Source organism: Rhopilema esculentum, chromosome 14 (genome assembly GCF_057945365.1).
Source record: "Rhopilema esculentum isolate cy_ngs chromosome 14, ASM5794536v1, whole genome shotgun sequence".
Lineage (NCBI taxonomy): Eukaryota > Metazoa > Cnidaria > Scyphozoa > Rhizostomeae > Rhizostomatidae > Rhopilema > Rhopilema esculentum.
Genome location: NC_142828.1, coordinates 7,964,888 through 7,991,519, shown reverse-complemented (window position 1 = coordinate 7,991,519; position 26,632 = coordinate 7,964,888). Strand labels below are relative to the sequence as shown.

Below are 26,632 nucleotides of genomic sequence, written 5' to 3'. Positions count from 1 at the left end.
CTCGGCAACGCAAGCCTCTCTTCTGATTAAAGTAGCAAAATGTCGGCCGTAGAAGTTTCTTGGAGATTTGGACGATATGTTTGCCAGTTACACAGACTTCATATTTACTTTTGCAGATACTCTGGAAGCAGTAGAGGCATGAGGTTGTTTAGAATTAAGACCATTTTTAAATTCTTCTTTAGTAGGCTTGAGCTAGAAGTCTTGTTTGGTCTTTTTTCATCATTCTTATCTCCATAATTCTCCTTTCGTCCTGTTGGTTATACACTTACATTGCTGATGATTAACCACAATAATTCATTCTTCGAAGCCTGAAACCTGTCAGTAACATGTTTTGAAAGTATCTTGGAACGCTGTGTAATGCACCAGAGAAATTTCGTTCTTGTACAGGCCTATGTCAAACGCTCGAACTGGCTGACCATTTTTGGGGCATTATATAACACCCATCTAAATGAGTTGAAAGTACAGACAATTATGTTATTTGTGATGAGACTGCTTATGTAACAATCAAAATAATTATTAGACCACAGTTATTACCTTTGCATACTTCAATCAGGTCAAGATTGTCAAGCTATATTTTTCTTATCCTGTTTTTCAAGGGAATAGCTCTTTTTTTATGTTGTTGGAATTTAGTGCAATAGAGTTATTTAGTATCCACTTTATAAACTACTAAAACGCAATCTTTTGTGCAATTTAAAGTACAGAAACTTGAGCAGTTGATAATTTCCTTCTAATTTTTTTCCCTCAGAGATTTCTTAGAAAACAAAGTGACATATTTTGCTGAAAACAATCCATCAATATCTATTTATGTCAATGAAATGAAAGGAAAACATCCTAAGCTAGAGGCACATTACTGTAAGTATTAGGGATTTATTTTTACTGTAACAGCTTTCCTAGTTTGTTAGCTGGTAAAGTTTATGCAGATAGGTGATCTCAAATCTCATGAGCTGCCACAAAGGCTAGAGTTTTTGAAAGCAGAGTTAGCACGGCCTGCATGCTTCTCCAGAGGCTGCAGTTCCCTCTGCAACCTAATAAATTTATCCCAGGGAAACCATACTGCCTCTTTTTTGAGTGAATTTGGTATAAGAATGGAATGCCTTTGAAATTTTTGCTAAATTTCAATCTGAATGCTTACAAAAAATGAGTTAAAAGATAAATTATACAATGATTCAGGGTATTGTGCTTGTGTCAATCAAAATGAGCACATGCTATTGACATTCACACTGAAAATTGTCATTCACAGAAACAGGACATATTGGTTGAAAGAAAATTATAAACTGTCTTAAGATCAAAATATAAATGAAATTTAAAAACAATGCTGTTGTTTGTCTTGTTTGTAAATAGTTTCAAGATTTTCTTTCTATGGTAGAGAAACGTTTTACCCCAGCACCGATGAAGATTTGTCAGTAGAATGTAGCAGGAACAAAGTAACATTTTGACAAGACGTAGTCAAATAAAACTTTGAAATAAATTAAATTTAGTGATTAAATTTGCTTGATTGCTTTAATTTGGCAGATTTCAGGCTATAGTCTCATTCTTGTTGCAGTGAATGGGAATACTAAAGAAGTTATTGTACAAAACATGGAGGAAACCGATATTTTTGATGCCCTTGAACAGCTAAGAAATCAGAGTGGAAAGGAATGGTTAACAGATAAAATAAGAAAGACTTGGCATACTGACAAACCGTCTATCCAAGGAACGTGGAACCCATTGCTTAACAAACCAGCTCCAGATTTCTCAGAATAATGATGTATATAATATCACTATCCCAGTTTCATAAGATTCTAGTATGTTTTAATTTAAGTTTTTAAATAGTTGGAGTCATTTCTGTGCTTTTCCACCTGTCAAGAATGTTGAAATATTTCACTGAGGTTGGGAATGAACGGGTAGGTTAGTAAACAGGCTGTAGCTCAACCTTTTCTGAAGAGAAACTATTGTTAACAGTGATTGGAAAGACAGTTTGAATTTTGAAATTTAATTGAATGCTATTATTGAGAGAACAAGGCGCAGGAGGTCTTCAAATATCACAGAAAAGATAAATAAAAGTCCAGTTTATTTCTAATCTCGGAGTAAATTTTTTTTATCAAAAAGGCAATGTATGTATATTGTGTTGAGAAAATATCCATTCAAGTCATATACTAGCTTGAGTTGATGGGTTAGCAATGATATTTTAGCTGTTTATTTAAGTAATAGAACACTAAGCTCTTGTTCACCTAATTGCCAAATTGAATATATTAATAATTATCACACTTAGAACCTTTACTTTTTCAAGATGCATCTGTGTACAAACCATATAAAGGATCACCTTTTATCTTTTGCTTGATCATGATAATATAATTTTTTCTGTTGCTGAAAAACTTTCATGCATGTTTTATAGTATAGGAAGATTAACATTACTTTCAAAATACCCTGTAGTTCCTTCATTTTGTCTATATTTAGAGCAACATAATTTGTGTTATTACTGCTACAATACTAAAAGAATTTTTATATTAAAACGGAATATAAAACAGATATATCTATCATGTTCTGATTTCAATTTTATAATTATTTTCAAAATGTCTGTTTAATTTCACAACTAGGTGAAACTGTTGATTTCTTTGAAAAACTATAGAATTTGTCATCAGAGTCTCATCTACCCTGAGAAGGACAGTGAGTGACAAAACTTGTCATTACATTTTGTTTTAAAATATGGTCAACTGTATTCTGGTTCAATGTGCTTTTCGCCAAATGGATGGTTAAGAGAAGAGATCTCTCTCGGTTTCTCATCTAGTGGTGTGTAGCTTTGCCTTCCGGCTTTCTCATTTGTCATTCGTCTTCTCATCTCAGCTTCCATTTTTATTCGTCGCCATTTTGCTCTTCTGTTTTGAAACCAAGTTTTAACCTGCAAAATCAATTCATATTTTATAGACCAAGGGGTGTAGCTACAAGGGGTGTGAAACCCCTGATATTTCATGAATTGTTTGGCAAATCTTCAGCTGGTCCACAAAATCCTCACTTGGTCGGCAAAATCACCCATTAGTAGATGAAATAACACCGAAATTTTTCTTCCATCTGTCTTCGTTATCAATATTTACTCTTGATTATCCTCATCCCCTAGTCTGGCTAAAACAACCATTTTGAACAGAAAATATTCACCTCATTTTAGGTGGCCCTGAACACGATCTTATATCGTTTTAGGGATGGTTCTCAAGACGAAATTGCTAGCTTTTGTAGTAAGCATTTTTTTTTAAAATTCTGCTGAGGCTACCTTGGAGTTAAACTTTTAAGCAGTTGCCCAAAAAGGGAAGATCAATCCTCTGTTTTACGGGTGGGCATAAATTGCAAAGGTTGTTTTTGTTTCAGGATACGTACCTGTCGCTCAGACAATTGCAAAAAATTCGAAAGCTGTTTTCTTTCCTGTGGAGATATGTACTTTTGAATGCTGAAAATTCTTTCTAGTTCGACGGATTGTAAATGTGAAAAACGAACTTGGCCGCCTTTCCGTTTAGCATCATTCCTGTCCTCACTGATAGCTAAACCTTTGCTCGAGTACCCGACTGACGTCATTGTATCTAGAAAAGTAAACCATTATTCACTATTGAACTATTGAAGGTTCCCAAACCAAAACACTTGCAGCTCATACTGTGTTCGAAAATGTGCACATGTCGCCTCTAAACCCTCTCACTTGTGACTGTGTTGGTTTGTACATGGGTCTGCATTATCACCGTACATTATTTTCAATATTATCATTTCTATATATTTTTAAAAGAAATTTTGGGCCCCACCCAATGTCAAAATCCTAACAACGCCCTTGAGCTGTACCTTTGTCCTAGGTACCCGATTACACAATGATCCTAAATGAATGAGCTTCAATGTGTATTCACAATTAGCATTGGCTACCGGGAAAATGTCAAAGACAGCCTCATATGGCATGGGAACGACGTAAACAAACTATTGGGTCCGACTCGTTGCTATTTTTGTTCTGGGACTTTTGTTTATTTGCGACATTCCTTGGCCAGGAAGAAATATTTGTGTTCACATCAAATACAGACACGCTATCTTTGCACACCATTTCTTACTTCGGTATTTCTGTCGCCAGATTGTTAGCGCATATTTCTCGACTATTTATTACAATAGAGAAAAATGAAGTGCAAACAATCAAGTTTGCATTATCGCTTAATCTGTTGACGGACTAAATTCTTATTACGGGCAAATGCTTGAATCTATGATTCCCAAAATGGCGTAAAGATAATTTCCCTGATTGATTTTGTGCTAGTAGTAGTTGCATTTGGGCAATTATTGAATGCCTCTTGTCCTTAAAAGTCGAATTGGGAATAATGCTTGAAATTCATTCTCGGGTTACTTTTTGGTCATTTCTTGAAAGTGGACTTTAACCGTGGAACTCTAGACGGAATTTCCACTATCTTGAATTATGGAAACAACGGGAAAAAGGTAATAAAATATCAATTGTTTGGTAAAAAACTGTTTACAATCTAGTTTGAATTTAATCTCCTAGTAAATTTGATAAAGGCTTTACACCGATCCCTTCTTGACTACCTGAACCAAAAGTCTTGATTTCAGGTCGTCCAGAAAACTATCGCGCGTCCTGTAAATTAAAAACGCGCGAAACGAGCTGGTCCAGAAAATGAGTGAAAAGTTATTCATCTCAAAGCAGCGTTCTTTGTATAAAGTCTGCACTGCAGTTCACCGTCTCACCTAAATTGAACAATGTTTATAGATCTTTTACAAATTTTACTAATATCATGTAACAGAGAGATCCAAAAACTCGGAAACTACGGGAAGTTTTATGGTAAAATTACCTGAATCGTGAAAAAGTCGCATTGTACCATGATGACAGTCGAACAGGCGCGTACCGCGGGAGTATCCGACGTCGTATGTCCTGTGACTGCTCGACGTAAGGCCTAAATACCTTGAAAAAGCTCTTTGGTTGTAAATGTCATGATATGGATCTGTATGAAGAATTGGGGTAGCTGGAACGGGACAAATTGGATGGCGGTAGGCAGAAAACGCGCTTATTGCAGTGCAGGATTCACACGGGCTAGTCGACTTGGGTGACTTGATTTTGCAGATTTTTTCTGTTTCCTCAGCGAATGGGCTTCGACAGCATTGCATCACTGGGTATTTTGCCAAGTTTGCTTCATCATCTGATACTGTGTCGTCTTTCAAGATTTCATCGATGCTAAATGAGCAAGTTTTCTTTGATTTGCTTCTTGAAAGTTGTCCAGGCCTCTCTCGTCTTCTTTCTTCCATTATTCAGTAACCTATTAGTCGAATTCGAAGTATACTATACAGGCTAATGAAAGGGAAACCAGAGCAACCTTGAAAAGGCCCTACCATAACGCTACTCTTCTCTATTTGATCTAAGTACCATTAAAAACATATTTTTATACATCAACTCTCTACCTGCATCTGGTCACACTTTAATGAATTGGCGGCCATTTCAATCTCCGTGTAAAATCTCTTACTTGAGACTGATAGGTCTACTAAATGTATTGCTTTAGATTTCAGTGATTTACATGAGAAAATATGATGTTATTTTTTGATGTCGATATTTCTTATCTTGTGTACAAGCGATTCAAACTGAAGAAGACGTCTATATTCCCGAATAACTCGCATACAAGCTCTTTGAGACTTGAAATGTAACAACTAGTCTAGGGCAGAACCCAGTTGGGTCAAAACTTCAGGCATTTTAACGCTTGGTATGTGAAAACTTTCATCAGTTTTATTATCAAATCTAAAAACTAGTTTGGGCCTTACAAAAGTAAATTACAAAATATTGAGCTATGATTCTCTAAAAAATTGATCAAATTTCAAGTGACTGTGGCCAAGAATGTGTTTGAAAGCGGAAATAGCAGGAATCGCCGTGCACTTAACTCATATCAAAAGTTTCTTTCCAAAATCTTCCCATTTTCAGTAAAAAATCAATTGAAAGATAGATTCAGTTGAAATCTCTTTCTACAGTTAAAATCTCAAATTATTTTGAAAGCGCCAATGAAATATCTTTCAATAAAGGAAATGCCAGTACAAGCAATCAGGATAGTTTTAAACATTCAAAAATATGCAAAAATAAACAACCCAGATAAAACCAAATGAATCTCCGTTTTGTTGAGGTGTTCTTGGATTTAGCTGATTATAACTTGGCTGAGGTAAAAAGGCTGCACTAAATACAATCATTAGTTGACGTAAATGAATCTGTTTTGCAATAAATACAATTAAATCGAGAACAAACCATATCAAATTAAAGAGATGATTTGGAAATCAGAATGTTTGGATTGGGGTAATCTAGCCAAGTACTCTATACCCTGTCCTGAACATAGGTCAAAATGCGCCACTCAGTATACACAATTATCAAAACTTGAATAAACAGCTGATACTAACAGTGTATACACTTTCTATTCAATTCTTAGTAAACAGGTTTGGAGGTTCCTGGTATTATTCAAATAAAGTTTGCATAAATCGATAACTCTCAAATGAAAATTGCATTACCTGAAAATATATTCTTTTTCCAAATACAGATAAAACCAGAGTCTTGTGAAAATACCAGCAGGCTTGTCGGGAAATGCCCAGCTGAACAACCAACTGCGATTGAACGACTTGGGAGCAAGTGCCCAGTTTACATATGAGTCACATCTCGGTCCAGGCTCCTTTGTGGTACACCTTGAGTATGGATTGACGTCGAAGCAGTTGGAACGCAATTAATTACCAATTATTGTTTTAAAACGTTCCTTATTGCCATAAAAGCAAGCATAGCAAGCCACTGTTCAAATAAGATAACACTAGCACTCATTCATGCCCTGCTTTACTTGAAAGATTTATTGGCAAACCGAATTGAGACTTATCATAAAGTGACTGCAATGAAAATCTCCCGTATCTGAATAAACATTTGCGTATTATTGACCAGCTGATAAAATAGCTCTTACTTAAACAGATAAGTAAATAAAATTTATACATTATTCAAAGAAAGGGTGATGGATATCATACAGACGACTCGCATTCTGAAGATTCTGAAGTAAGACCCTCTCGCACCAACACCTTCCAGGCGTTTTAGTCATTGGTCCTTGATAGCTCTATGGTTCCCATGTTTTAACGTTTGCTTTGATGAAAGTAAATGCAGCATACAAACATTAGGAAATAAGATGACATAAGATGAAATAAGATGACGTTGATCACGTGAATGTAGATAGAGGCAGGAGAGCTTCGAAACACGTGCAGAATCACTGCCTGAACTATTAAAACTGCATTGCATCAGAGACAGTGAAGACAGCTGGACCACCAAAAGCGACGTAGACCATTTTAATTGAAATACTTTCGATTATTTGAAGTTTTTCACATCAGCCAGATGGCAATATTCGAGTCTAGGACTAATAAAAACCAGGCATTATTCACTTATAAAATGATAATACCTTTTAAATGTCAATATACATTATGGAGTCCTTTAAAAGTCCCGTCGTTTTCCCAGTGATATCCCAGAGATGCGCAGGAGCGGTGGTTCCATGGAAAAAATATTAGGAAGAACGCTTTCGGTTAAGCAAGCTTCATATGAATCATATTTATAGCGTTAGACCTTGCAAATTTTAACAGAGAGCATTTAAACTTTGATCAAAGCACTAATTATTGAAATCAAGATCGCTCTTCCGACATTGTAATCCAGCAAATTTCTCAACATCTCTCAAAACTCTTGATCGCTACTTCAGGCTTTAAAGATATAGTTCTTTCTCGATGAATAAAGGCGAAAAACAGAACCAAAATCCAACAATTCAATTATAACCAGTCATTCTGGTTCCATTGAGTTCAAGCTCAGAATTCTTAGTTTAAATTCCTCAAGTTCGCTAACCTTCCCGTTATTTTCAGTAAAACAAGCAAGTGGCGCATGTTTGAAAACAGATGACGTCACATCGGAAGGCAAGGCAGCTATGGAAAAACATATTCATTGTGAGTTGTTTTGAAGACAAAATACCAACAGTACAGTATTTACGCTTTTCTTTGGGTCTGTGCAAGCATTGTTTAAATATCCCGTAGAGTAGAGACGACGCAAGCTACTATACCAGCCAAAAGTTTTGGTACACTGTAGGAGTTTTTGCATTTGTTCAATAATATCATCCCCCTACCCCCTTAAACAACTTTTAAGGCAGCCTGTTCCTTCCCTGATTTACTTTTTTCACATATCAGAAAACTCTCACGCTTTGATTGGCTCTCTATATAAAAAGATAGTCGTGCGTTTTTTGCGGCAACGAAAAACCATCTTAATCAACAAGACACCTTGTCAGTAAGGTTATTCATAGAACCTCCTTGTTGTCTAACTGATTTCTGCTGTACATTTATGAAAGCATGCTCCTCTTGTCAAGCAACATGGTTGGGGGAAGCGGGGTTGAGCTGATTGCTACAACAAACTGAAACCTTTAATTCCTCAAAGCAGTTTACTAGCTACATACACACATAATCCATAATGTTTCAAGGGCTTATCACAGGAAATATATCTAAATTAAAGGTGTCCTCTTTCAAGAAGGCGCTTGATCAAAACGATGATTCTAGAAGGCGCTCGATCAGAGATTTACGCTAATGCAGCCCTGGTTTTCTGGTGAAGTGATAAAAATTATGTGATAGCTAAAAGGCCTGACATAATTCCGACTAGCCCATCCGATGTTAAACCTATCCTATGTATATGCAACAGTTGTTTAAACAATCCAGTTAATTCTTTGGAAAGCAAAGATTATATCTTCGTTGTAATTGTAATCAGAAAAGAGTAGATCTTGTGTTTGCTATTACTGAACAGAAAGTACAGGTGGGTTGTAAAAAGTGACGATGGTTTGGATCGCTTTGGCAGTCACAGAGAATTTGAAACCCTTTTTATGCGAAAACTGATCAAGACGATCTGTGGTACGAATACAACATGAGTATAAATCTGTAGTTTGAGCTGAGAAAATAGCCAAAAGAGTAGAAGTCTCATCATAATATTTCTAGATTTACAAATAAAGAAGTCATCAAATTGTAATGATGAAAATAATAAGGATTATAGAATGAAGGAAGGTAACAAAATAAAGATGGAGTTTAGTAACTCTACAAACTTTGCACCTTTAAGAAAAGTCTTCTGTGACAACCTGATCCTCGGGTTATACATTATCCATCGAAGTAAATGAAAATGTTTTAAATGGTCAGCCATTATTCTTTGTGGGATTGGAGGGGGATAGTCCTTACAATTGTGCCAAGTGACGACTGCACAATGGATCTCTATTCTGGTCCTTATCCTTGCTGCACGGAATGTTACTAACAAGCTACGATGATGTTTGTACAATGTTCTTGATATCACTCACTGTACAATGATATTAATAAAGCTTGGAACGGTGATGAATATGAAGAAAAATGCGATGATCGAAATGATGAGCTGTGTGGTAAACAGAAAAAGCCATTAGATTAAGAAATTTTTTTTGAAGGGGGTGCGAGAAGAGTGGATGACCCATTTGATACTCTCTCACGGATGAGTAGATCGATGCTGGGGAATACTGGCTCCAGAGCTTCTCTTCTGAAGTGCTTGATATTACTGTTGTAATAATGAGAATAATAATAATGAGCTGATGTTGATTACGACGGGGATGACTACTACAGCGATGGTTCCATTGTCTCAACGGTCAGGGTATCACTTTACGTCATAACTGTTGAGCAGTGAGGCTAAAACAAATGTTAGCTAATTATCCTTGCTGTTATACTGATCAAACAGCAGCTGAGCAAAATGATTAAACTGATAGCCTGCTCATTTGATGAACCAGGTTAAAAGCCTATCAATAAACCAAATGGCTCTTAAGAAACCTGCGCTTTGTACAACTGCATCTTTACGAGCATACATCAAAACAGCCGATAAAAATAATCGATTTTAAGGATACTTGGCTGGAGCATGTGGTCTTGGTCCTTTAAGCAAAGACAACTTACAAAATGGTCAATTTTATTGAGAGCAATATTATAGGACATGAATGTTTGTATTGAAAGATGATCCCTGGTACCTGAGTAGAGTTGAGGGAACAGCAGGGCTTTAAAATGTTTAGGGAGCCTTATCCCATTGATTAAAAAGCTTGTTGCAGTGTCTCAGTTGGTGTTTTACATGAAATTTTACAGTCAGTTGGTATTTTAAATGAAAGTTTACATTCGGAGCCTTGCGGTCAAAGGCGTAAAAATATCCCCTCAATAGTTTTCAAACTTTCTTTGCCCCCTCTTGCCAAAAGATACTATCAAATGATCACTAGGTTCTTTATCTTTCGCGAGAAGTTACACCAACCAGGGTTTCCAAGATTGCTATGAGATAGGAAGGCTTTTATACGTGCACTGAATATACTGGGAAAACTGGTCATTCCCATTTCGTATGAATCTTCTTCGAAAGATTACTGACAAAGGTACAAGGCGTACTCAATCTCAAACTGGAAGTCATTGATCAAACTCAAAGTCGAATTGATTTTTTTTAGAAAATCAAGCTACATTTTTTATTAGCATTCAGAGCTAAAATGCGAATTAGTCTAAATAATTGAATAATAATTCGATAGTCGGCTTTAGTTCGGAAAGTTCCATCCAGCTCCACTGCTGCCTTTTTGAGGAAAATGGTTAATTCTGCTATGGCTGTTACATATGTAAATATTAAATGACTCGAATATTTATTTTAAAAGTTTATATCATGATTTGAATGCTTGAGAGTCAACTGCCCCTATTTGTTGGTTTGAGAGTATATTCTCTAAAATAGCAAGTCCGCGTGAGTATAACTTATATGGAGATCTTTACAGAAAAGCAAAAATTCAGATGATAAAAATAACAAAAAACTTTATATGGTACACATTCCGTAATTCGTTTTGAAGCGATTTAGCTTGTACTCTAGAGTTAGCGAAAAATCGATTACATTCTCTTCGCTTTACAAGAAAGCTGAATTGGGATGACAATTTGTAAAGACGTAATATAGATCCACAAAAAAGTTTGAACAGACAGAAAATATGTGCGTTTATTTAACTCAAAAGTATGTGGAAGATAGGACTACAGTTTTGAGGTAATCATTCTAAAAAACGTAAACAAACGGAACAAAAGCTAAAATCCCTGCAAATATATTTGGAACGATTGATCCTTGGAAAAAGTTAACATTTTCTGGTAGAGAAGACAAACCTCGTACCCTGTCTCTCTAGAAATAATGTTGGTCGAAAATTTAACCAAGTCATTATCTAACAGGAAAAAATTGGGCAATACCGGGTCCCTTAACATAACATAAAACAACATAGTTGGAGGGGGAGATGGAGATGTACCATGACTTTTGGAATGTATTGGATTTAATAAAGACGTGACGAAACAGGAATGATCTAGTATTAAAAACAGCCCAGCAACAAGGAGATCCAGACTTCTACTGGTTACAGATGCTGCTGGGACTGGGCCCTAGTAAATCGTGCTTCTTACTGTTTAAGGCAGATAAACCAGTTGCATCATAAGACAGAATGAATCCAGCAAGAAAACTTTATACACTATACAATTTTTGTTGAAGAAGCAAATAACCATACTATCACACTTTCTCTGAAGTGAAAGAGCTATCTGCTTAACACCATAACAGTATCTTTGACCTTTGATGATTAATTCAGATTATGGCAAAATAGAATTATGGCCCACTTTACAGTTGCTAAAATACTTTGTCCACAATGGTAAATGCAGCTTTCACTGTAGCAGCAAAATACATTATCAATGGATTCAGACAATCAATGGGCATGTGCTCGAATCATTTCTCCACACTTTTCAGTAAATCTGAACAGTATTCTGGATGTCTTTCTAAGTATCGCCTGGAATACAAACAATGAGCTATAAGCAACCTGAGAACAGACCATCGACAGTATGGAAAAATTACAAGGTTGTTCATGTAAAGAAGAAAAGACCTTTTCATCACAGTAAAGAAAAGAGCGTGGATTCAGACGTATGAATTCATTCAATGGTGAAAGAGGAGAGGGTTTACTTCATCGTCAACGACCAAAGGTCGAGTTATACTGCGTGGACATTACAGTTAACAGGGCAGGAAACTGGGAACTTTCTTAACTTCTGTGTATAAATAATCAACGATATGCATCTAAAGCAGCCAGTATCATGACCCGAACATGTACACTATTTTCCTTCCTGCTAGTATAGTTCGAAATCCATACTTTACACAAGGTTTATTTTTTTGCAGAAAATGACAAAACCGAAACCAACTCTTCTCAAGAACCGTAAATTATCGCATTTATATACTTACTTGAGTAAGATACATAAATCATATGTCATCCTTGCCTTTGTACAGAAAACTTTAGATTTAAAAATCATGCCTACAATTGTTAGCCAGTTCCCTTTAGATAGCGATCTGGGGAAATAACAAAATACTAAAACACAGCAGTTATTGTATAACAAATAACTATCTGAAGCACAAAAACATACCTTTTGGCTTCCTCAATCATGATATGCTTCCTTTCTTGATATGACATTCCTTTTCTCGATGTTCCTGTGTCAATCGTCTGGGTAATTTAAGAATGTATAGAATTAATGTTGTGCAGGTTGTGGGTTTAATGGCTTCAAAAGACCGTTTCGAAATATTCGTTAAAAAAAACTATTACTTTTAAGGTTCAAGGATATCAAGAGAGTGATGAAATGAAAGAACCAATATAGGGACAAACAAACAAAATTGCTAATTTTTATCTTAAAAGTATTTTGAAGACTGGCTCGATCATCCTATAATTCAACCTGTATGCAGCTTCCAAGGAAATTTGTTTCTGTAGATCTTGCCATACAAATATAAAAAAGATTGCCTGGATAATGTTTTTACTTCTTTCTAGACACCAAGCAAAGAACAAATTACAAATTACATTATCATTTAGAACCACAAATAACGTAATTTTGATTCTTAAGATACACAGACTAAATTTTCTTGCTTTGGCTTAATTTTCTTGTTTTGTTGCTATTATTTCTAGTTATTTCTAGTTCTGTAAGCCTTTACCCAGGTTTTCATACTTTTAGCAGCCCTGTTGGTAGCAGTAAAATGCAGTACTCGCGCTTCAAGATAGATTCCTTCCCCTACCGGAAGAAGAAGGTAAACTTTTTGCTTATCTTGGAGACTTCGAAGAGACATAGAGCAAGTATATAGGCCATTGAAAGTCAGGAACCTTCAATCAGGTCATTCTATAATATTTTGCTTATAAGAAGACGATTCAGTATTACTGAGATCTAAGGGAAAAACCAGGGTCAGCGCCAACTTTCAGAATTAGCTGAATCTTAAGCTAACATGCATCCCACAAATCAAACAAGAAACATTGAGTAATGGCGACAAATAACTCCAGCATCAGATAACGCAAGGGCGGATTGTTGTCAAGTTGTTTCTTATCAAAATATTGACTATAACTTCCGCAATTAACCTCTATTGTTCGCTTTAAAAGCAGCATTTTCCTTTGCACTCGCTGAAGTACCAGCAGCCTAAACTAGAGCCAAAGTCCAAGCAGCTTAAAATAACAAAAAATCGCAAGGCATTACGGGATAGAGAAGCTAGCCCAGAGATATTGCGATATCAGTACAGAGAAACACAAGAGCATCATGAATAATTTGTGGAAATTTTTTTCAGGGTAATCAATTTTTGATACAATTAAAACTGAGCTATCTTAGGTTTAAGCTGAAATGAAAACGAAACCACAATGCATAAAACATTAACACGTAATTAAAGAAACTAATTAATGCAGTATAACAAAATGACCGAATCGGTTAAAAGAATATACAAAAGCTATTAAGACTAATTAAAAAAACAATAAATTCAAAATCAAAGAGAACTGCTCTCAATAAAACAAAAAAATGATGTCATCAACTTTACTTTTATCTATCAACCACTTTGTTGATATCTATAATTCTATCCATTAGATGAAATTAAAAAGTTTTTAAACCATTTTCTAAGAATATACAGATTTTTAGATAGATATCAGCGTTGATTAATGCAATCTTCCAATCAAATCGGCAATAGAAGTTTATGCAGAATCGAATTTATCAATGAGAATTACAACGCTCTAGATAGCATCTTCCACAGCCTTAATAATTAAAACAATTCTTTAATTGTTTCCCCCAAAAACTAGAAAATCCGTAGTTATCTGATCCACATTGCCTTCTCTATTGCTATGAAAGAAAAACAAACTAAAAGACTTTTGAAAAACGCATTACCTTATTTCGGACTGGTGGCTTTGTCTTCTCTTTATGCAGTCTTCTTTCTGCAAGGCTTTCTTCCTCTGTTAGAGGGGTGTATGACAGCCTTCCCTCCAAAATATTGCCTAACGTGACATCTACCGAGTTGGTCTTCACTGGAAAATTACGCGGTATTCAGGATTAAGTACTTTTATAAGGTAGTACGTAATGAAATACAAGCGAGGAGATACAACAGGGGAAGCCAAATACTCTCATAGATTATTCTTGAGAAGACAGATAACTAAAAAGTTCGTTAGCAATCTTTAGCTGGAAAGCTTTCTCGCGTGTTTGCGATTCAAAGAGTACATCTGCGTTTTCGTCAACTGCAGGGCTTTTCCCGCTATCATTTTACTTTGCAGGATAATGAAATATGACGTCAATGTCATAATTGAGAGTTAAGGTTATATGATTAAGAATCAAGCGATCGAGCAGCTGTAATGCAACAATGTTATTATAACTGTAAACATACTTATGTCTTGACGAACAACATTTCTTGGAATTTGTGGAAACACATCTTTGACTTGTTGAACCAATCTGTCAAGTTTTGCAGTAGAGTTCACCCTTGGCATCGCATTCTGTTGCTGTAGTTGTCTTCTTGGAGGTATTTGCTGTCTGGCTTCTTGCATCTCTAAAATCACAACCAAGTCACGTGATATTAACAACTGAAATTATAGTAATGATGAAGTTATCAAATAGGTTGATGATAAAGACGATAATCACGATTGATGATGACGATTTGATGTTCCAAGACCTGACGTTTTCAGTTTCAAATCTCACCTTGCATGGTTTTTTGTACTCTTTTAATATATTCCTTCTTGTCATTTACATCAAATTGACTTGGTTGGAGCGACAATGCATTGGATATTTCCTAGAGCCAAAATGTTCAAGTTTTTTAAACATTAAATATCATAAGATGCTGCTAAAGAGTGAATTGAAGCTAGAGAGTTTAAAAAGTTTGAAAAAAGTTTGAGAAAGGGCTAATTGCCAACCAAAACAACTTTTGATGTTTTTATATTAAATGCAACCTGCTACAATTTTGAAATTGTCGTTCTTTTCTAAGCTGTAGCAGCTGCATGAACATCCCCGTATCTAGATGCCAAACATTAACACTTTTTGGGAGGAAGGAAGATTTGAATTATGGCGACTCCTTTAATCATTTACGCCCTTTACGAGGAAGAAAGCTCATACTGATAGTAAGTAGGAAGCTTGCCAGACTTGCCATAATTAGCAAAACTATTTCTCTTCACTTTTACACTCTTAAATCCAATATCAAATAATTTTACACCAAAATCCAATAATTCAACAAAAATATTTCTACAGAGTTTGAAAGAAAAATAGTACCCAACTCCAATAAGTTTAGCCTGGGCAATTTGGAGAATCAATTCAGTCAAAAACATCAAATAATTACCCGGTTGATGACTTTGGCAAAATCTTCCGGAGTCATGGATTCTTGCTTTTCCATTTTCAATAAATACCTGATTAATTTGAAGGGTAAAACAATTAAATATAACAGTTTGAGAGTTCTTTATAGCTTCAAATGTTATAAATATACGCCTTAGGTTCTTAAATGTGAACAACACGGTATAGATTGATAATAAAATCTATGTAAGTTATGTTAGTTGCTTAAGCCATAACTTAAGTTGCTTAGGTTGATTGGAATACAACTCTTTACTAAGGTCAAAGGGTACTGGAGACATCCTTTCTGTTGACATTTCAAGACATCTGTGCGCAATCATTAAGTTTTTAAAGTGTAGAATGTGCATCATTTATTACAAAAATCAATTAAATGAATAATTGAATGATCTAATAATTTAATTTCAGAGTCAGCGAATTGAAAAAGCAGCTAATGAACTTAACTACAATTTGCAGGAACGTAAAAATATAAAACAAATTTGCAAAATTTTCATAATTAGCTATAATTCTATATTGTTTGTATAAGATCTACCGGTGTTGCATCTCTTGACTTTTTTATATTATCGTGTGTTTTTTATAATAGTTTGATAAAACTGGAAAAACCTCGAAAGCTAATATCAGCTATAGTGTTAGCTGTCAAATCTGCGTACAGAAATTGCCAAAGTCATTGCAATGAGCTAACACGACAGAGTCCACGCTCTCAACTTCAAAGTGCAACATCACCTTGCCCCCTCCCTGGGCCCAGTCCCTGCCAGGTCATTGCCTGCCAGGTTAGTCATTGCAAAACTGATGATTAATAATCAGATTATTCATGAAGTCCTAAACTAGTTCAAAAACACAAGAAATAGAGAGTGATAAAACACCATTACATGGGACATTGTAAGATAATATCTACGTACCTGATTCTGAAAATTGTATATGGAACAAACAACGTCCATAAAAAGTCACTCCAAAAAGTTCCATTGACAACAGACTGGTAAGGAGGGAAAAAATAAAGATTAACTAACTTCTTATGAATTTATCTAGTTTAGATACACTTAAGAGTTTGGGTCAACACTTTGTGCAATAATCTAAAGATAGGTAACACGATTGCAACATTTTTTTATAATTTAAGGACCAGAAGTAAAAGGTATGTCTGACAGGGGGTTTACGGGGTGCAGCACCCTCTAATTTTCATGACTTGAAAGTCTGGAATCGGTAAACAAAATTGTAGAATGATCGGTAAAATAGCCTTGCAGTAGCTAAAATAAGAACTAAATTTTTCTTGGTATTCGCCGCTAAATTTCATTCTTCCTGGAAGAGTGTCTACCGACTAAAGTAAACCAAAAAAGAGCACTTGAAGTTTTAACAGAAAAAATAAATTTTGTACCAGCTTTATTGGCAATATGGACGGTCTTTTAGCAGTTAGCAGAACCTGAAACAGGAGCAAGAATTATGAAGCAAACAAAGAAGACGACCGCTGACTCGAACACTTAAAGGAAACTGAAATTTGTTCGAGATAACGAATTAACTGAAGACCAATCAAAAGAAAATACATTTCGATGTTATAGATAAGGTATAACGCGCTGGATAAAATACAACATTACTAATACCCAATCTCGTCAATAAATTATTTAAAAAAAATTATTCAAGGGTCAGTTCTTCAAAATCGTCAAGCTTAAAATAATGCTGACGTACATCTCTTTGTGCTCTAATAAACAAACAGTATTTGGAAACCACCTCTTCTTTGGCATTTCTATCATCATAAACTGCTGGCCTTCTCATAGAATCATCGCATATAATATCATCATTTTGTTAGCTGCCCCTAGCCCCTTATCAACCAGGAGTTGCTGATTATTAATTTGTTACACCTTTCAGGAAATAGTGAGCCTTTGCGCTAGGTTGGGGAATGCTCTATGTTTTTCATTGTAGTTGATCCGTAATTTTCATGAAATCTTTAAAGGCGTTGCAAAAATGACGGACCTTTTAGCGAATGAGGTGAAAACTAAGCCCAGGATGAGATATCCTTGTGAAGAACCATTAGTCCATGTAAACAGGCTATCTTATCAAAATGGCTTAATGGGTAGATAACATTTAATGAGACAAAAACTGGTGATTTAGAAGTACTCACTGGCTGATAAACACAACCATACTTAAATGGCCAAGGACTAAAATAGAAAAAAGACTGCTTAAATAACTGACTTCATGTTTGACTTAATTGTATACAATTTAATTGAAGATTTTCGAGATCCGTTTTACAAGGAAACAATTGATATTCTACTTTTGTGAATAGACAAGAAAATATAGGTACAAAAGGTTTAATTAATTCCGCAAATACAAAATTTGCAGAGTAAAATTAGCCTTATTAGCTAAAGATGTCAGCTGAATAAGTGAACTTTTGTGGCTTCAAATCATTTAGAATTTCGTCAAATAATGTTTACAAGATTGAGGAAGTGGACTAAAAAGACTCATGTGAAATAATCTGAAAAAAGACTCATGTGACTGAAAAGTCAAAACGGTATACACCATATATATAGAAATATTTCCAGACAGTTCCTTGAGAAAAAACAACAAGTTGAAAGAGGGTCCAGCAAAGCTTAAAGACCTTTTTAACTAAGTAAGGTGAATTTATTGATGCAAATTCAAGTACTCCTTGTTGCAATTGGCTGGACATGTTTGTTTCAATTCATAGAAGTTTACAAAAAGTATAAAACACTAACAAAGAAGTAATCCATATAAAGACAACATGTTGTATAAACTGCAAAACAATACCTAAACTTCAGTAATGAAACTTTTCCATTTGTAGCAGACTCCTCAGGAAAAACTAAGGCAGAGCATTTTGATTCTACAAAAAAATTAAAAAATGAAATAATGAAAAATGAAATGAAATAAAAAATGCATACATTCACAAATTAAAAAAAATGAAACCAAATAGTAACCATTCATAAGATGCTTGATGAAACAGATCTTAAGAAAAAATAAACTGAGAAAATAGATACAAATGTTATATTTTGGTTTACCAAAACATTTGCATAATTGTTAAGAGAAACTTTAATTAACTTATTGTTAAGGTATGGTTGAAATTTCAAGTACAGAACATAATAACTACAAAAGCAACACAAAGGAAATTTTGAGGAGCATTGTATAGTCAAACAAATTTAAAAAAAGTTAGTCTACCAACCAATATATTTCTAGTTCCGTGTTTAAGTATAAGACGTATTTGATTAAATAATTATTGGCTTTTTTGAGGGTACGTTTTGTACATGGTAACATGGACTGCCCAATAAAAGTGTCATTTTATAGACAAAATGTTATGATATTTACAGCATCTGTTCTAGTAATTTGAATAATCGCACTTTTACATTAAATTCAGTAAAAACTTCGAAAATTCTCCAGCCGTGATAGAAATATTATCTGACAAAAGCTTGTTTACTCCCAAATTGAAAGGTTGTACCTTGCATTCTCTTAATTGGAAGTCACATCCGTGTAATTGTTGTAAATGTTATGAATAAAACAGAAGACAAACAAGAATTTTATGGATTTTAAAACCTGTAAAAGTTAATGAAAATAGGGGACAATTATGGAAATAGGGGCCCATTATGGAAATAGGGGACCATTATGGAAATAGGGGACCATTATGGAAATAGGGGACCATTATGGAAATAGGGGACCATTATGGAAATAGGGGACTATTATGGAAATAAGGTCAGCTAGACTTTTTAATGTTATCCCTGCCACTGAAATTAGGGGTGTCTATTGTTTTGTAAATACTCAATTATACATAATGATGATTTTGCTTTTTTTATAATGTTAACCTTTCTACTTGATGATTTGAAACTTTGCGGCTTGAACAAATTTTTTCTCCACAGAGTTAGTGTCTATAGCATTCTCAAGTTTATTCTTTCACTGAAATATACATGTTTTACAAGAACTGAGAAAAGGGGTGCACCTTATACACGGTATGACACACTAAAAATTATTTTTTCAGAATTCAAACATGGAATTAAGGCTGTGTCTTACACAAGGATGCATCTTATACTCAGCAAAATACAGTTTATAATATCTAGTGAAAGTTCCTAACTAAAAGAAAGTCCCTCTTTAAATTCAGGTTTATTAAAAACCATATGGAGCATATATTTTTAAGTGAAGTACTTTCTTATAGTTAAGTTACCTGACATGGATTGGTCTTCCTTCATTTGGGTAGAAATCGCAGTGATTGAAGGTGAAAAGCTTTTGTATCCCATCATCCATTGTATAAATGCTGGGTATTGAAAACGTTTTGAGACCTTGAAATAATAAGGATATTCATAATTCATTGGACAAAGTTGAATATAGAATATCTGATTTCAAACATGTATGAAATAATGAAAAAGAGCTTTATTAACAGTATGTTTATGTGGATATTGAATTGCGATTAAAAAAACGGATGGTGCTGGAAAAGGGCTCAGAAAGCAAAATAGGGCTTAGAAAGGAAAATAAGGCTCTTGTATGCTTAATGTTGTTCTTGATCACAAATGTGCTTTTCTCTTAAAAGCTTAGCTTTGAGGTTCAATTCAGTTCAGCCTGCACAAACTATAATAAACATATTGATCATAAAGACCCATACCAATACATGTGCTTCAACTGACTCCATTATCAAGCTGTCTAGTGTTGATATGTTATTGCAAATCAAGATCTAGAAAAAAATCAAACAGATCTAGCTTAGAATTCCCATCAAAATAACAAGTTATTGACTTTCATTCCTTTCATCGTTCTTCAATTTTTGGAAAATTTTATGTTTTTAACTTTCAATAATAGATATAAATAGAAGATTTAAAAGGAATGTTGTCATGTTGGTATCCATTGTGATGTCTTTGTAGATGAGGAAAATTTCACCAAAATGTTTTTGAAAACCAAGCTGTCTTTTCCAAACCAAGGTTCTTGAGGAAAACAATAATAAATTCATGCATTCGCATGACTTCAAAATTGATCTGATATGGTTCCATGTTATAATCCTGTGGAGTGATTTGATGATGCACTAAGAATACATAGCGTTTCTGATTCAAGAGCCATTGGGATAAAAACGTCTTCTATATATGAATATGAAAAGTATCTGGTATTATGTGGACAAGATTCTCATCATCTGAATTTCAAAATATGCCATAATATGCCAAAATATGCCAATAGACAAAAATAAGAAATCACCTTAAAAATATCTGATTTCTCTTGGTCCTTGACAATTAAAATGATGCCAAGTATTGTTCCACAAATTCTCAAAATAATCCTGAAATGCAATAGTAATCAGTACAGATACAATTCAGTACCAGGATAAAAAACAAAGTAACTTGCAGTTTTAAACATGAAAAGCAATTCTCCATTTTCTTAAGTTTGTTATGCTAGGGAAGGCTCCAGCAGTCTTTGTAATATGAGGTGTGCCTCCACACACGCCCAAATTGTCCAAGAAGTGCAAATCATCGCACATGCAAAACAAAGAATTTGCCATAAATTTCTTGAAAGATTGCTTATGTTTTGCAGATTTGTAAAGCAGCAGTAAATCAAAGTCGCCAAATTCAAAGGCAGTTCTGTTGTTTTTAAAGGTGTTGTTTAAAGGGCATGTGTCATTGTGAACATGATTGGCTAATGCAATACAATTTTCTTTTTTGTTTAGTACAAAGCAAGAAACCGAGGGTGAATTTTTACGGCCACAAAAATTCAAGAAGAAGTAATGAAAAGTCACAAAATAATGGAAATCCACTCAAAGTGCTTTTGTTTTATTAGCCAACAGTGAATGTGACTTATGCCCTTTAAGTATTCTCATACAGGATTTAACAATGGCGTCACAAAGTAGTTACGACAAGATCGCTTAACATTACAGCTATTTAACCAACGGGGTGCCAAGGAGGAGTAATCTGCAATAAACTGTGCTTTACATATTAACTTTCAAAACTAAGTTTCAATCTAAGAGTTGTCTTCACTGTTTACTTGATTATTACTGTGCTGCCTTCAACAGTGCTCTATCAACAGGGCAACAGTGCTCTATCCTTCGAAGAGCAGAAAGCAAAGGATTGATAATGGCATTGGTACATCGAAGAAACCTAAGCTAAAGAAAGGAGAGTAAACTGAAGAGTGCTCTGAGGAAGAAGAGATGGCAACTTTACTGTTTCCTGTTTACTTTTTCTCTACCCATTCCTTCTCATTCTATTGTTCGCTAATTCCCATATTATCATGAAAAGAACAGCGATCAAATTTTTAAATATATCCACAACACTAATGATGATACTGAAGTTAGTGATGCTGCATTGTAACTTCTCAACAATTGCTAGGGTCTATGAACAATTGAAATTTTTTCTCAATTCAGATATTTTTAAATTATTACAAAAGAATTATTACAAATTAAACTTAACATCTTTAAAGAAGAACAAGAACAGTTTCTCTGTCAATTTCCTTGGTTTCTGTTCAGTTTGTAACACAAAAGGTCTCCTTGAAAGCAGCACTCTATAGTTCTTGACATCAGGAATAAGAAGCGACCGAGAAAAACGAGGTCCACATCCCACGCCATGCAACCGCAAAGTACTCAAAACATGCAAAACGCTGAACGAAGCCTAGTTTCATATTACAAAAAAGACTGCTCCAGGGAAAGATGGATAAAGAAGAGATACCTAGGTTAGATCAAGTTTGCTGTTTTAGCTTTGAATAGAGACAGGCTATAAGAGTCTGGAAAGCTGAAAGAGGGTAGAGTGTTCAAAAGTTTACAAGACTTGGGGAAGAAGGATGAGTTGTGGGACAGAGCATGTGAATTTGGCAAAAAGATTTGGAAAGGGTGAGCACATGATGAGCATCTGGTATTTCAGACATGTCTCATGGGACCCAGGATCACACCTCAGATCTTATGAGAGCAGTGTCTACAATAGAATATGTAATGTTCATGGTAGCATATGACAGAGAAAAACTAAATTGTAAACAATACACTCTTAGGAAAACATTTGAGATAAAATTAGGATATATGAGAAAACTGACAAATTATTTATAAACTCTAGACTTACTTTCTTATGAATGAGGCTTTTGGCAAAATGACCAGGATAATTCCCAACTGCACACAGAAGATAAGTCTCAGCAAACATAGCAACACACCAAATGGACAATACAATAAAAAGATCAAAAAGGAAACACCATTTGGGATTCTAAAAAGAAAAAAATTAAAAAGAACTTAGTAGAAAATCATCTGAAATATTTCAGAATTCTTTAGCAACATGATCATTTCTTTATTCAAACATCAAGTCAATGTAAGTCAACAATAAAGGAGATTGATCTCAATATTAGCCAATATATAACAACTATTCATAACCACCTGTATCTAATTTTGCTTTATTGTGAATGGCTAGATAACTGTAGATGTGCACATACTAATAAAATTCCATAAACGGCAATGCAATGCTATGATAAAAACTACAACACAATGTATCTCAAAAAATACATCCATACGATTATTAAACCCTTCTTTTCTTAAAACCTGTCCCATAATGGTCTCTTTCATTGATTTTATTCTTCCTTAAAGGTACATTTGTTCATTATATTATTTGTGCCATCACCTGCCAAATTCCAATTCAAAACTGGAAACTGCTTCCATCAATTTATTTATTTTATCCTATAATCTTAAGATTGTTCTCTCTCTCTCTCTCTCTCTCTCTCTCTCTCTCTCTCTCTCTCTCTCTCTCTCTCTCTCTCTCTCTCTCTCTCTCTCTCTCTCTCTCTCTCTCTCTCTCTCTCTCTCTCTCTTATTAATTTTGACCTATTGACTATTGAATGAGTGGTTGCCAAACAAATTTTGCTTTCTTTGTAAGGGCCTTTGGTGATGGCTTTTCATTAAAATTAAGGCATAAGTTCACTGATTTGTTATGGATATCATCTGAAGCCTTGGCAATTTGTAAGGTACTTTATTCTCTTCTTTTGTTTTCATGATTGCTCTTCTTACCCTTAGATTAGAAGGACTTGCCAAAATGGTCACAAAATCAGATTTGTGATGTGAAGAGGCTTTTCATTTGACTTTCCATTAAAAGATAATTTAATGATTGCTCTGCTGTTTTGAGAGAAAAAATTCAGGGAAACTTTGAAGCATTGCTTCAAAACAATTCCATATAAGATTTTTAAAGTATTCATGGAAGATGACAATAAAGTGTCGCTTTTTTAAAGAAAAATGAAAATAATAATCTACAACCAAACCTTCTATGTTATTAAGCAAGCCAACTATTTTGATCATGAAATGACAGCTTTAGAAATTTTTCACCTGATATCACTTTTATTAACCTAAAGCCTGATATCTCAACCCAAACCCAAATGGTCTTATCTGTTATAAATCTAAAGTGAGAACAAAGCTGCACATATTAAGATTCAAGTTTAATTAAATAATTGTATAACACATTTAGCCAAATAATTTGCAGCTGAGATTTGCAATTTGCAGAAAGGCAGCTGCTGGTCTTTGCTATCTCAAAAACAATTTAGGGTAGCAGTTATAACAATATTAACTATTCAATAAAAAGGACACTGAGCCAGAAAACCTCTGGGTTAGTCTAAATGTCCTTGGCAACATTTAATGGAATTTGTAACCCCACAACAAACTTTATAATTGTTAGTTATCATTCGTATACTTACTGCTATTAAACTGTTATTAAAATTTGTTGTTGAATGAAAATAATTTTGTTTTAATTTGTTTATTGAGAATCTCTGAATACAAGTTTTCAAATTTCAAACATTAAAATAATATGTATACATACATACATAAACATATCATTGGTCACTTAAGAACTTGTAAGCGTTATCGATAAGTTGTAGTTTTGTTTGTGTTATGTAAAGGTGGGATGGGGGCATTATTCTATTAGCTAGCCCATTCAGAGAGTTCATATTTGAACAATTTCCCTGCGCAGAACAAACTTCTCAGTCTGGCCATCTTTTTCAAAGAAATTTGTAAACACTTCGTACGCAAAACCAACGCAACGTTGATGCATCTTATGTCAAACAGTACCAATAACCTTAAGTTTATACAGCATTCCTTTCTGTTTATTACATAAATATTGAAAGGTCGCGAGAAATACACACCTGTTGTGGTCAAACAAGTCCTCAATCGTCGCAGACGCCATTTTGCCTCTAAAAACAGCATCAACCACACATATGAAACTACTTTATGTGAAAAGGCACAGAGACAGTGGCTGTCCCTTCACCCAGCTTTTTAGGTCAAGAACTTTGGAAGAACTTTCCTAGTTATTTCGTAACTGATATTTGCATTTTTGTCATCTTACAGATAGCATTTGAAAACGGGTCATCTTCTTGCACGTAAGGGGGGGGGGGGCTGAAATTTTTTTGCCCGAAAAATAGTAACGCCCAAATTTTTACAGAGTATACTCTTACACATGTGAGCTTCTAACATTAGTCAACAAATTATTACATTTATTTACATTAAAATAATGTATAATAATAAGCATATTTAAAACTTCACACATTTTCATTAAAATAAGAGAATCTCTTCCGCGACAGCGACCAAATATATCGATTATTTTATCGATATCTTTTTGTGAACATGACTTGCATCATTTTCTGCAATGCACGCACTTTTTGCTTACTTGCCTATTCTTGTGATAATTGAACAGTTTGTGCTACGTTTCAAGGAGGTCAGAAACTCAGAATCTATCCGGTAGAAGGAGCAAACCTTTACTGGCCAGTGGCGTAACGCAGTTTAGGGCATCTTGATTCAGCATTTTTCAACCTTTTCTATCCACGGCACATTATTTGCGGATAGTTATTAATTTTCCACGGCAAACTAGGCGATACCTCAATGCATGCTAGTGTGTCAAGACAGAGTGGTTGAAAAAATTGCTTTAGTTTGATAACCAAGGGCCTCCGACCAAAAGGGGCCAAAGGTGCTTTACGTCCATATCTTTAAAGCTTTGCTCAAGTTTTGAAAACTTTGAAAGTTCTTCAATTGAAGCTCTAAAAACTCAGTGCCCCCTAGCTAACGAAAAAACCATTCTCATTCTTATCTTTTTCTAATGTGTTTGAAATACTCTACATCATTCAAAGTGATGTTCTTGCTGTCCGTGAATAAAAGTCCCGTAGAAGTTTTTTTCTTAGGGCCCCAGATGCTTCCGTTGCGCTAAAACACATAAAATGCGATAGTCACTATCACTAAATCCCGCATAGATTACCTCCAAAACTTCATCAATTAAATTTTAGAAACAATTAAAAAGAGCTTTGCTTCCTAGATGGGTTTCGGATTCTCTATCTTTGCAAAGTAAATAAGTGTACTGGCCCCTGCTTTCCCCCTCTGGCAAGCCCAGTGCATTGCGCTTTGTCCCTATTAGCTATATGACGGTTCATGTTCAACTTTTCTCTTGAAATTACATGTTATTTGGTGTTGGCCTTAATGAAATTGTAGAGACCTTAAACAACACTAAGCCCATTTCTCATTGACTCACTTTCTGCAAGATTGAACTAATGGCAAAGGCAGTGGACATAGATACTCAGCGGAGAACAGTCATCCATTCGCTTTGCCAAGCCCTTGGCTTTGCCGCTCATTTTAGACGAGTATTTGACAAAGAGTTTCTACATACGCTTTTAAGCCCTATTTCTACAATTGCTGAAGACTGATTTTTGTAAAATTTAGCAAAAACTTTGTTTCGGACTCCAATCAGTGCAAAACTGACACAAACTGACATTTTTTTCGTGCTGATGAAAGTCACAAAAAACAAGAAAAAGGTCACTGTGATACAATCATCGGGGCAGGTAATTTTACTTGATAAGCAAATTTTAAGGGTAGTTCCTTAAAAAGGGGGCTTTTCCAGCATCCCTGCTGCCTCCTCTTTTGAAGAATCAATTTACGTCTCATATGCTTAAACATATGAATACAAAAATGTTTAATGAAGTGCATTAGTACATTTTCCTTAAAAGCTACGGTTTCTTTTCAAATCTTATTCTCCACTAAAGGGATACATAGAGCATCCAGTTTCATCAAATAAAAGTAACAACATGCTACATTAGTTTAAGCCGCAATTCTAATTAAAACTCTGTGGCTTGGTGTTAG

The 26,632-nt window shown here is 34.8% G+C and overlaps 3 protein-coding genes across 3 annotated transcripts; 1 reads left to right on the top strand and 2 right to left on the bottom strand.

Annotated features, from left to right (window-relative positions):
- The first annotated feature begins 2 nt into the window (after positions 1-2).
- LOC135696424 (large ribosomal subunit protein mL43) lies at positions 3-1,813 on the top strand. The gene is made up of 3 exons (XM_065215812.2): positions 3-143; positions 746-852; positions 1,544-1,813. Exons 1-3 carry the CDS (start codon positions 40-42, stop codon positions 1,741-1,743), a joined length of 411 nt encoding a protein of 136 aa, XP_065071884.2. The 5' UTR covers positions 3-39; the 3' UTR covers positions 1,744-1,813.
- Positions 1,607-9,039, bottom strand: LOC135696421 (uncharacterized). Its single transcript, XM_065215808.2, has 4 exons — positions 6,484-9,039; positions 4,797-5,258; positions 3,349-3,548; positions 1,607-2,878 (listed from the first exon to the last, which is right to left on the bottom strand). The coding sequence occupies exons 2-4, from the start codon at positions 5,245-5,247 to the stop codon at positions 2,690-2,692; spliced, it is 840 nt and encodes a 279-aa protein (XP_065071880.2). The 5' UTR covers positions 5,248-5,258; positions 6,484-9,039; the 3' UTR covers positions 1,607-2,689.
- A 1,747-nt stretch (positions 9,040-10,786) lies between these two features.
- On the bottom strand, positions 10,787-24,751 carry LOC135696419 (lipid droplet-regulating VLDL assembly factor AUP1). The gene is made up of 15 exons (XM_065215806.2): positions 24,655-24,751; positions 22,605-22,742; positions 20,767-20,845; positions 20,189-20,257; positions 19,754-19,868; positions 18,355-18,427; positions 17,714-17,750; positions 16,973-17,017; positions 16,503-16,576; positions 15,599-15,665; positions 14,968-15,058; positions 14,660-14,818; positions 14,170-14,306; positions 12,412-12,488; positions 10,787-11,789 (listed from the first exon to the last, which is right to left on the bottom strand). Exons 1-15 carry the CDS (start codon positions 24,693-24,695, stop codon positions 11,729-11,731), a joined length of 1,263 nt encoding a protein of 420 aa, XP_065071878.2. The 5' UTR covers positions 24,696-24,751; the 3' UTR covers positions 10,787-11,728.
- Positions 24,752-26,632: the final 1,881 nt, after the last annotated feature.

Excerpts from the sequence above, each read along its gene's own strand:
- LOC135696421 (XM_065215808.2), bottom strand. The coding sequence starts at position 5,247 with ATGGAAGAAAGAAGACGAGAGAGGCCTGGACAACTTTCAAGAAGCAAA. Across the intron at positions 3,549-4,796 it reads GCGACTTTTTCACGATTCAG|ATACAATGACGTCAGTCGGG; the intron begins GTAATTTTACCA and ends TTACTTTTCTAG. Across the intron at positions 2,879-3,348 it reads TGCAATTGTCTGAGCGACAG|GTTAAAACTTGGTTTCAAAA; the intron begins GTACGTATCCTG and ends TTGATTTTGCAG.
- LOC135696424 (XM_065215812.2), top strand. The coding sequence starts at position 40 with ATGTCGGCCGTAGAAGTTTCTTGGAGATTTGGACGATATGTTTGCCAG. Across the intron at positions 144-745 it reads GGAAGCAGTAGAGGCATGAG|AGATTTCTTAGAAAACAAAG; the intron begins GTTGTTTAGAAT and ends TTTTTCCCTCAG. Across the intron at positions 853-1,543 it reads TAAGCTAGAGGCACATTACT|TGAATGGGAATACTAAAGAA; the intron begins GTAAGTATTAGG and ends TTCTTGTTGCAG.
- LOC135696419 (XM_065215806.2), bottom strand. The coding sequence starts at position 24,695 with ATGGCGTCTGCGACGATTGAGGACTTGTTTGACCACAACAG. Across the intron at positions 15,059-15,598 it reads TTGCCAAAGTCATCAACCGG|GAAATATCCAATGCATTGTC; the intron begins GTAATTATTTGA and ends TTTTGGCTCTAG. Across the intron at positions 14,307-14,659 it reads TGTTGTTCGTCAAGACATAA|TGAAGACCAACTCGGTAGAT; the intron begins GTATGTTTACAG and ends GTAATTTTCCAG.